At 29.5% G+C, this 10,199-nt stretch overlaps 3 protein-coding genes across 5 annotated transcripts; 1 reads left to right on the top strand and 2 right to left on the bottom strand.

Moving 5' to 3' along the window:
* Nucleotides 1–286: 286 nt before the first annotated feature.
* LOC126848854 (uncharacterized) lies at nucleotides 287–1,727 on the bottom strand. The gene is made up of 3 exons (XM_050590111.1): nucleotides 1,505–1,727; nucleotides 857–1,024; nucleotides 287–622 (listed from the first exon to the last, which is right to left on the bottom strand). Exons 1-3 carry the CDS (start codon nucleotides 1,572–1,574, stop codon nucleotides 423–425), a joined length of 438 nt encoding a protein of 145 aa, XP_050446068.1. The 5' UTR covers nucleotides 1,575–1,727; the 3' UTR covers nucleotides 287–422.
* A 424-nt stretch (nucleotides 1,728–2,151) lies between these two features.
* On the bottom strand, nucleotides 2,152–4,754 carry LOC126848902 (uncharacterized). Its single transcript, XM_050590200.1, has 9 exons — nucleotides 4,701–4,754; nucleotides 4,190–4,425; nucleotides 3,759–3,862; nucleotides 3,397–3,555; nucleotides 3,210–3,277; nucleotides 2,928–3,113; nucleotides 2,714–2,847; nucleotides 2,526–2,630; nucleotides 2,152–2,297 (listed from the first exon to the last, which is right to left on the bottom strand). The coding sequence occupies exons 2-9, from the start codon at nucleotides 4,338–4,340 to the stop codon at nucleotides 2,152–2,154; spliced, it is 1,053 nt and encodes a 350-aa protein (XP_050446157.1). The 5' UTR covers nucleotides 4,341–4,425; nucleotides 4,701–4,754.
* Nucleotides 4,755–5,624: 870 nt separating this feature from the next.
* On the top strand, nucleotides 5,625–10,146 carry LOC126849113 (protein lin-9 homolog). 3 transcript variants are annotated; one of them, XM_050590674.1, is made up of 7 exons: nucleotides 5,625–5,695; nucleotides 6,727–7,066; nucleotides 7,190–7,492; nucleotides 7,621–8,038; nucleotides 8,133–8,479; nucleotides 8,567–8,813; nucleotides 8,907–10,146. In XM_050590674.1, exons 1-7 carry the CDS (start codon nucleotides 5,677–5,679, stop codon nucleotides 9,096–9,098), a joined length of 1,866 nt encoding a protein of 621 aa, XP_050446631.1. In that variant the 5' UTR covers nucleotides 5,625–5,676; the 3' UTR covers nucleotides 9,099–10,146. The 3 variants fall into 3 exon arrangements, with proteins under 3 accessions (XP_050446631.1, XP_050446629.1, XP_050446632.1); XM_050590672.1 differs by lacking the exon at nucleotides 5,625–5,695 and adding an exon at nucleotides 5,754–6,111; XM_050590675.1 differs by lacking the exon at nucleotides 5,625–5,695 and adding an exon at nucleotides 5,755–6,115.
* The last annotated feature ends 53 nt before the right edge of the window (nucleotides 10,147–10,199 follow it).

The following is a 10,199-nucleotide window of genomic DNA, read 5'->3' as shown; positions in this document are numbered from 1 at the left end:
CACTGAAACAAAATACAATATATAAGAAATTAAAATATAATTGTTTAGAGATAAAGAAAACAAAGATGATATGCATGTCTCATCACATAATTGCGTTAAATGGCAAACATCTTTTTCTACTTTTTCATTGCAAAAAAATTAATTATAAATTAAGAAAATTTATTAATAAACTAAAACAAAAAATATATTTAGATATATTTAAAATAAAATATATATCTAACATAATAAAATATATATAATAAAATACACACTGTTTGACGCTTATTGTATAATATGTTTTATGAAAAACACATTATTTCACACATATACACGAACATATTCACCAAAGTACCAATTCTTGTGAAAACTTTTGTGTGTTTTAAAACGCTCACAAGAAGTTTAATCATTTTAATTCATTCACAATAGATTAATTATTTATGTTCTCAAACTAACCATCGTATTAAACATATAGCTATTGTTATTAAAAATGTATTGACGCTTGTTCTCATCACTCCATTACAAAGATCTCCATAACAGAGGCACATATACACTTTTTTGTAATTCCACACAGTATAAGCACATCTCTCTTCGGTGTCATCGGGACCTCGTTGGAAGCACAATCTCTGCGTAGCAGTACCATATTCTGTCCAGCATAAATTTATCAAAATTAAAAAAAAAATTAAAAGAATAAAATTGTGTGTGTATGTGCGTGTGTGCTAATATCAAATTATAAAATCTGTTCTATTAATTAATTTTATTTCAATAATAATAAATTTTAATAAAAATCTGAGAAATATATGTATTGTATTTTTATTAAAGAATAATATAAATTGTGTATGTTGCCGAATATAAATATATTAAAAGCAAAATAACTCGCCATTGTTTAAATTTTGGCTCTCAATAATTTTTCCACACCATCCAGAAACACACGGTACCGCATCTACACCTTTTTCAAGTGCAATTTGTGTAGAATTCATAATAAAAGGATCTTTGCAAGAGCCAAGTTCTCCTCTTGATCTACAACTTACGCATCTTCGAAGAATGCCTGTAAAAATATAAGAGAAAGGACTGTCATTTTTATCTAAATCACTATTTTACTTGCGTAGCACGCGCGCGAGCACACACACACACACATACATACGCACACAATAATATTGATCAAAAGGATTTATTGATGCACAGAATTTTCTACTTATAATTTTTGTGTCTAAAGAATTAAAACAAACAATATAAATTGTAGTTTATAATAAAAATTGTTTATATATTTAATTAGACAATTTATTTTATTTATAGAACGTATAAAAATCAAAAAACATCTGCATAAAATATTAATATTCTACATCTTTTATTGAGAAAGAAAAATTATTTGTTTATTAAAAATAAAATATTAAATGGAACATATTTTCAATTTTGACTCTTATTTATATAATTCCACATATTATTAAAACAGACCATTAAGGATATGTATGACTATAAAAATAGCATAATATAATCGGCAAAGGTCTTGCATTCGAAAGAAACTCACCAACACTTTCTTCAATAGCGATAATGGAGAAAGCTGCGAGGATCGCATGAACACTTGTTTGAAATTTCATTCTATTTCGTCACTGATCTCCAGTCAGTCTTTTGTCCAATTAATTACAGTAGCTCGTTAATAAGCACCGCAAATGAGAAGCCGGGAGCTACGATAAAACATGGCCATTTTGAAACTAAACTGAATTGTCTGGAGACGGACACGTACGTCTCGTAGCTATCTCATACCAGGTCCTCCTTTCACTTGACTTTAAGGTCATCGTATGCCAAGGAAAATCGGACTGAGGGAACACGAAAGAGATAGCCATAAAGAGTATTCTCAATCGATAACTGATCTGTCATACAATGCTATAAAATACTCATCAAGAATAATATTAGAAGTGCGTAATAAAAATGGCATAATTGTATAATTTATATTGTTAGCTGAAAAATAAGTACCTTAATTGTGAATATTTCTTTGATAAATTTTAGTTCTTCAATTTTCATAAACATATATAAAAATTAGTGCATTTTGCATTAGATTATTAAAAGACTAACAATCTGAGATAAAAATTTCATTCAATCTAACATAGTATTTTATTACATTTATTATTTACAAAATCAATAAAATGTTGTTAATATATTTTGTATTTTGATAAACTACTCAACTTCCTTCGCTGATGGATCATCTTGTGGCAAAGACTGAAATTTATTTCTCTGTCGGCAAGTCATTACTACACCCGCACAGTAGCAGATCGAAATCAAGAAGATTATAACTCCCAAGTAACTCAAATGCCGGAAGAAAGCTATACAAAAACAGCATGTATAAATAAGATATAAATTCATAAAAATTTATAAAAATTGGATGTTATACAAAGATATTTGTGTGTATGTGTTATTAATAAATAATTAATAATTAATTAATAATTAAATTTTAATTGTCACTATTATTATTTTTATAAATATCTGTAATTTTATTCATTCGTATATTTTATATTTATTATTATAATCATCGATTTTATCGTGTTGCTAACCTTGGGTCAAAAGCCGAGTTTTGGATATAACAATAATTTTTAGACGCATCATGTTAATGTTATCCACATAACAGGTATAGTTACCTTGCTCTTCTGTAGATACTTCTATCGAGATAATAATACTGTTATAAAATACAATATAAATATATATAATATTATGTGATAAAATATATATAATATTATGTGACCTATTAAATAAAGTGTTGAGAAAGCGTCTACCATCACTCGAATCTCTGTATCTTTTTTACGAAATGATCGTCCTGTTCCTTTCTTTAAAGTTAATGTGTCTTTTTTCCAAATTACTTGCGATGTTGTGCTTGATCTACATATAAAGTACTTTCTCATTATCAAATTTTATATAAAATGCAATACACACATTGAATGTAAAATTATTTTAACTACTCTGGACAAACTACAGCTAGATGCGCGCCTTCCGCAAGAACGTATCGCTTGACATATCGAAACTTTTCTCTCTTCTTTTTTTTCTTTACAGGAGGACATTTCTTGCAAGGTTCTCTTAAAATAAATTCCGGCAAATACCGTAGGATACGGCTGATAGTAGGAAATTCATTTTGAAGCAGAATAGATCTAAGAAGGTATAGTAAATCTATAGTAAATCTACCATTATTTTTATTAATCAAATTAATCAAATAGCATCGAAATTAAAATGCTATAGATATTTACTTGCAAGGAAGTATCGGAGATCCTCGAAAGAAGTGTATAATAATCGAATCGTTTCTCTCTAGCATTGTCTAAAATAATAATATAAATATTAATAAAACGATTAATAAAAAAATAATAAAAAGATATAGTTCCGTCTATTGACTACAATATAAAAAAAAAGAAAAATATAAATATATATAATACTCGCTGAATTTATGTTGCGCTTCAATCTGCAGTAACCCCTTCTAGTTTTAATACCGCGATTATATATACATTGCTTGCACGGGCCCCACGGACCCCATTCGGTCACTACTTGAAGAGTAACTCCTTCGTCACGAATCCCAGCTAAATCCATCATGTTTGAGATCTGCCGAAAAATTTTTCTTTGTATTAAATGTTCTCCTTATATAGAAAATTACTAGTCATCTTCACAAGATGCATATATCATGATTATGTAATTTAAATAAAATGGCTTTGTATTCCAAATATAACGACAGAAAGAGAAGAGAAAAGATATAAATTATATATTTAGTTTGTTTATAATTTAAACAGCTAAATTGATTAATTTACAGCAAATCTCGTAGTGACAGGCCACAAGTATATTTCACGATATTTTTCCCATTCAGTTATGTTTCCCTCTTCTACAAACTCGCCGCCAATATCTTTGAGGATTGCTATTAAAAAACAACAATATTAAATTCAGGCGATGAACAATAGTCTGACTGAAAAAAAAGTTATATATCAAATATACATAAGTAACAAATATTATTGAAAAATGTTCGCGTGTGTATGTAAGTTGATGTTTAAATTGACTAACTATTTTTCCAATTTGATAACTTTATGTTTAAAAAGATATAATATATATATATATATATATATATATATATATATATATATATATATATATATATAACTAAAGAGATCAAAGGTATTCAATATAATATTATATATTTTAAAAATAAAATGTTACATTAATTATTATGCCATATTCATATATTTACGTTCAATCCTATAATTATATTTGTTTTCTTTTTCTTGTCCTTCTTTACCGTGACATCGGTAAATACCAGCGTCGGCGACTGAAAAACTTTTAATTACCAGAGAAAGATCTGGCGTCGTATAGATTCTACTGTACGAAACGTTATTATCCATTTCCAATTCGACTTCTTTTTCTGGTCCCTTTTGATATCGATCTTGGTAGTACCAAATTTTTGGTTGGGGTTCCTCGTGATCGCTGCTTCTATGAAAATTTGAATTCTCAATAATTTAACAAGAAATACATTGATTCGAATAATATGTATATTCCTTATACATATATGTGTATGTGTTTTAAGACATCATATAATAAGAGAATAATTAAATAATGTTAATTAAAGAAAAGAAAGATTAAAGAAATTCAATCATTTTTGGTTTGATTTAAATGATTATTCAAAGCATTATTCATTTGCAGATTCATATATAATGCTATATCTTATTTTTACTATTACGTATATTTTTGTATGATTCTCTTACCAATAACGACATGATAATATAATAGTCGTGTGATTCTCGGCACTGACAAGCAAATATTCGTCGTTCTCTTCAGATGTGATTAATCTGTCTTTAGCTCTGCAATATTTATTAACATTAATAAGCGTACTATCGATAGCAAAACAATTTGTGTACGTCAAAGATGCTATCATTAACCAAATGAGATACATAATCATATATATCTGTTTTTGATTAAAATTAAGATAAATAGAAAATGGGCGTAGTATACAGTATCGCTTGAAGTAAGACAATCGAGAAAATATATATACGCATTAAAATATGCATATATCATCAAAATTATGTTCCAAAATGCCTTCTCCGATCCAAATGTTTCCGAACTATATCGAATAAAATTTCCTCGGAGTAAACGTTTTTTGAAACCTAATCCAAGATTTATATTATAAAAGAAAATAATATATTTTTTTTCAACTTAAGTGGTATAGTCTCATTTCCTTTTATTACCTAAATCAAGAAAAATAATCCATGACAAATTTAAAATATAATGATGTTAACCGAACCTTGTTGTAAGCATAAAAGTTATCTAACTATATGAATATTGAAGAAGAAAATTAACTTTAAAAATATTGTGTTTTGAATAATAAAGTTTGTACGCTGATTATTTTGATAAGATAACAGCGTTTTTTATCTTATTTAATCATCAACTAATGTATTGTATAAACAATTTTTATATTCTTACCAACACCTCTCGCGCTCCAAGAAAATTCGTAATGCGAGGAGCAGCGCGTGATTTTCGAGTAGGGTTCCAAAATTTACTTCCCGGAACTAAAAGCAAAAATTTATTTGTCCCGATTGGTCAATCGAACGCCACTCTACTTCGAGTAATAAATTTTAGTACGCGACCCCGCAATAACGGACCAACCAGATTGAATGACGCGAGATGGCGGACCGTGAGCCTCGGTACGCGCCGCGTACCCATGATGCATCACTGGATGTCAACATGGCGGACATGATTGAAAGTGAGTAAACTTTCTGTTATTTTCGATGAAATTAACGCGACGCGTGGCCACGGTGGCCGTCGTCGACCAGGCCCGGCGGAATCCGCGTTCACGATTTATCGATTTGGTAGATCGCACGCCGGCAGACGTGGTGGCGGCGATCGTAATCGCCATTCGAACGGCGATCGGTAGCGTGTCGGGTTTAAAATTTCAAAAATGTCCAACATACGATTCAAGCGGGACGGCCGTGACTATCTAAAGCCAGCGATACATCCTATTGAACCGGGCGGCGAACTGTCCGCGTTTCGTGTCTTAACGAGCCGATTTAGATCGCTTGTCTTGCGATCTAAACTGGACGGCTCGCTTGATCATCATGCGCGTAGACTGTTTACCAAACACATGTGTTTGGTTATGTTACTTCTTACGCCATACGAATAGTTTGTACGGTCGATATTTTGACCAATCTTCCATCGATATAATATATAACGTTTTTTAAATTTATCCTCGCTTAGAACCCTATCGCGTTTTATGAGGAAACAAAAAATATGTTCTACTTCCTATAATTGAACTAGAGAAGAAAGAAAAAAGAGAAAAGTTGGTCTTTTATTTTTGAATTTATAATGTTAATAGTTTTGAATTTATAATGTTAATTTACAATGTTAAATATAATGCTTGATATATATGGAGGATGGATTATAATATCAAGTGTGTATATATATATATATATATATATATATATATATATATATATATATATATATATATATATATGTAATTTTTTAATTCTCTTTTTTAAAATTTTATTCTATTTTGCACAATTATAAACTTTTATACATACACTTTGATATACTATTGCTAAAGTTATATGTAACTATTGTAATAATTTTTATTTGAGCATTAATAATTTTATTTATAGAGATGGCTATGTTATATATATATATATATATATATATATATATATATATATATATATATATATATATGATGCATATATTTTAAGTAAATTATTGTATTCAATCATATACATATAAATATGAAACAAATTTGTTCAGATGAATCTGCAGAAGCATTACTATCCATAAAAAATGGTGGATATCCAGCGGTTGATGAAATTAAAATGGAAATAATCAATGACGATACAATGGATATGGATGAACAGCATATTTCAAATCATTCAATGGATCAACAAATGGATACTGAAGAATCTGAACCAATACCAGAACTTGGACCAGCAGCTCTTGGTTTACAAAGAGTAGGTACACAACCACCTGCCAAACCAAATCCCCCGACACAACCAGTGCAAGTGTTAAACCGTAGAGGAATGCCTGCAAGAATTAGGAAAAAAAACAAGTTATTCTATGATGATGCTTTAATAAATCATCCACATCATAGGTAAACTATCTTTTTTGTACTTAAAAATACGAATTAATGATAATTGAATAAATATTGATTAAATATATAAAATGTAAAATAATGTCATATAATTCTTGATCCTATAAATAATCATATTTATAGGATCAAGAAGGATCCATTAAATGCAGAGACAAAACAGTCTCCTAAAAAGATGTTACGTCCATCACCATTGAAAAGACACACCAAGACATTGAATGAACCGAAAAAAAGTACAAGTATTTCACAACCATCAACTCCCACAACTACCCCTATCAAACAGGAAAAAGGACCTGATAAATTGCCACAACCTACATCACCAGATCGAAAAATAGGACAGAAAATTGGTATGAGACTGAGGAATTTATTAAAGCTTCCAAAGGCGCATAAATGGGTCTGTTACGAGTGGTTTTACAGCAATATTGATAAGTATGTATAAAAAGATACTAATGAAATAAGAGTATATTAAAGAATAAAAATATTAATAATATTCTTGGAAATATGTAGCAGACAGTTTTCACATAATACTATATAATAATGTTCTTTTTTTTTTGCAGGATATTATTCGAAGGCGATAACGACTTCATGATATGCTTGAAAGAATCATTTCCACAATTGAAAACTCGCAAACTTACACGTGTGGAATGGTGTAAGATTAGAAGAATGATGGGCAAACCACGAAGATGTTCACAATCATTCTTCGAAGAGGAGAGACGCGAACTGGAGAGAAAACGGCAAAAGATACGGATGCTGCAGCAAAGGAAAACGGCAGACATAAATAGCTTCAAGGATTTGCCATCTGAAATACCATTGCAATTAGTAATTGGTACAAAAGTGACGGCGAGATTAAGGAAACCTCAAGATGGTTTGTTCACTGGAAGTATCGACGCTGTCGATACTAGCAATAATACTTATAGAATCACGTTTGAAAGAGCTGGATTAGGAACGCATAGTGTTCCGGATTACGAAGTTTTGGTATGTCGCTTCTCTCAGCAAAATATATGTCGAATTTGTTTGGCATGCATACACTTTTATACATATTAATACGCATTTTATTTAAAAATACTAGTCGAATGAACCACCAGAAACGATCAGCGTTGCATCGTTCGCTCAGAAATTTAGACCGCGGCCTTTACAATATGTACCTTCGCCGCCATACGCAATGAAATTATCCCCGCGATTAACTAATGATCCTTTGATATCCAATGCATCTGTGTCCATACCGAAGAAACCGCATATTGGTGGCACAATGAATGGTTATCCATTGAAGTTACTCGAACTTATGGTAAAGGTGAATAAGATACTTGCAAATAAAAAGATTAAAATTAAAAAATTAAAAGAAATGAACGGGGAAGCTGAAAAAAGACGTTCTTTCGGAGAATCGTTACTTCCTGATTTTGAAAGAAGATATGCAGGGTATGATATATATTTGAACTAGTCATGTATAGAAATGATAAATCATGCTTAATAAATTATATCTTTGTTATATCCTGTCGTTTCCAGAATTGTCGTCGAATTAGAAAGAATGAATGGAGCTCTACAAGATTTTTTGAACGATATACAAGAATTGTGTCAGGAAATGGCGCCCGAGCCTAGCGTGGCGGCGATGTTAGCCCCATCGCATCTTCGAGAAAAATGTAAACAAGAAGCGGCAGATATGGTAGCTAGAAATAATATGATAAATGATAAAGCACCAGGAAAGATGAATCAATTGGTGACGGATTTGACTGCGCTGATGTTACAAGTAAAGGTAAATAAATCGGTATTTCAAATAAATTTGTTTTATATTTTCATTTGTTTGATGCTAAAAAATATTTTTTTTATATTTTTGCACAACACACAGAGCTTATCAGATTCTGATCGAAACGCATATGAGCTCAAAGTGTTGCAAGGTACTATGGAGCAGATAAGATCAAAACTCAGTCCACAGAATCAACAAGTGTTTCAAAATTGTGTAGAAATTCACATGCAGCACATTCAACTAGGCCTAGGACAGATGGGTGCTTTAACACCATTTATGGCTCAAAGAACTTGAAAAAGTAACCATTTATACATATATTACATCGTATAACATTCTCATGAAGCATAAGATAGTACAATTGGTAACACAGTACACAGTACACAGACGATCACATAGCACCCTAATTTTCTATAAAGAAAAATTTGATTATTTTTTCTTCTTGTATAGGCCTTATTAATAATATATTGTTATGTAAATTACATGTTTACCCAATATATAGGATTTAAGTAATTATATTAGTTTTGTATATACAGAATGTATCTATTCTCTTCAATTTCACAATACACTCGTGAAATACATTACTTACATTAGACAAAAACTTGTATATCATTGAATATTATTGAACATGTTAAGCATCTAAGAATGTTCATGTTTCAGATTTTTACATACTGTATGTATAATTCTATTCTAATATAGATATAAACATAAGCAGCAAGGGATTATTAAATTGGATGCATCATGTGTACATATATTCAAGTAGTAAAAATTAAATTCCGTAAAATCTGAAAAGTTTCCTAAGCTTTTATATAGTGATATAGATTTATGTAGATAACACATAAAAAATCGTTATATGTAAGAGATTTTGGGAATACAGATGCAATTTAAAGGCTTCAATTAATTATAAGAGATTTAGTATATCATACAAATATTAGATGTTTTTTAATCAATTTTTATCGAAAAAAATTGCTCGTGATGATATTATTATTTTTCTCGCATGTATTATGAAAAGAATAGTATTTTTGTTTAATATATTCCTTGTATATTTATATATAATAGTCGTGTATAATCCAAAGAAAACATATACTTTTGAAAGAGATAAAATTTTGGGATAGAAATAATTTCAAGTACATATAATGAATAAATGTATAAATAATGACAAAATATAAAATATTGATAATTTACAACTTTATGTATTATAAAATCAATATCTTCTTTTCCCATAATCAAACCAACATCCATTAATTTTTTATTATGCACAATCTCTACTTGGTAACCTAATTATAACAAATTTTGTTTCATTATTATATTATTACACAATATATCAGTATTTGAAATAATGGCATCAGATTTGCTTATTTATTTGTAATAAGTCAAGGATTTCGTTTTATAAAAAAT

Source organism: Cataglyphis hispanica, chromosome 4 (assembly GCF_021464435.1).
Source record: "Cataglyphis hispanica isolate Lineage 1 chromosome 4, ULB_Chis1_1.0, whole genome shotgun sequence".
Taxonomy (NCBI): Eukaryota; Metazoa; Arthropoda; class Insecta; order Hymenoptera; family Formicidae; genus Cataglyphis; species Cataglyphis hispanica.
This window is presented reverse-complemented; position numbering and strand designations above follow the sequence as displayed.

Bases quoted from the DNA above. Each gene is read 5' to 3' on its own strand.
- LOC126848902 (XM_050590200.1), bottom strand. From the start codon at position 4,340: ATGGATAATAACGTTTCGTACAGTAGAATCTATACGACGCCAGATCTT. The intron at 3,863-4,189 runs GTAAATATATGA...GTTTTTTAATAG, and splicing joins ATATAATTATAGGATTGAAC to CAATCCTCAAAGATATTGGC. The intron at 3,278-3,396 runs GCGAGTATTATA...TTATTATTTTAG, and splicing joins TGAAGCGCAACATAAATTCA to ACAATGCTAGAGAGAAACGA.
- LOC126849113 (XM_050590672.1), top strand. From the start codon at position 6,048: ATGCGCGTAGACTGTTTACCAAACACATGTGTTTGGTTATGTTACTTC. The intron at 7,493-7,620 runs GTATGTATAAAA...TTTTTTTTGCAG, and splicing joins TTTTACAGCAATATTGATAA to GATATTATTCGAAGGCGATA. The intron at 8,039-8,132 runs GTATGTCGCTTC...TAAAAATACTAG, and splicing joins TTCCGGATTACGAAGTTTTG to TCGAATGAACCACCAGAAAC.
- LOC126848854 (XM_050590111.1), bottom strand. From the start codon at position 1,574: ATGAAATTTCAAACAAGTGTTCATGCGATCCTCGCAGCTTTCTCCATT. The intron at 1,025-1,504 runs GTGAGTTTCTTT...ATATTTTTACAG, and splicing joins CGCTATTGAAGAAAGTGTTG to GCATTCTTCGAAGATGCGTA. The intron at 623-856 runs GCGAGTTATTTT...TATGCTGGACAG, and splicing joins GAGCCAAAATTTAAACAATG to AATATGGTACTGCTACGCAG.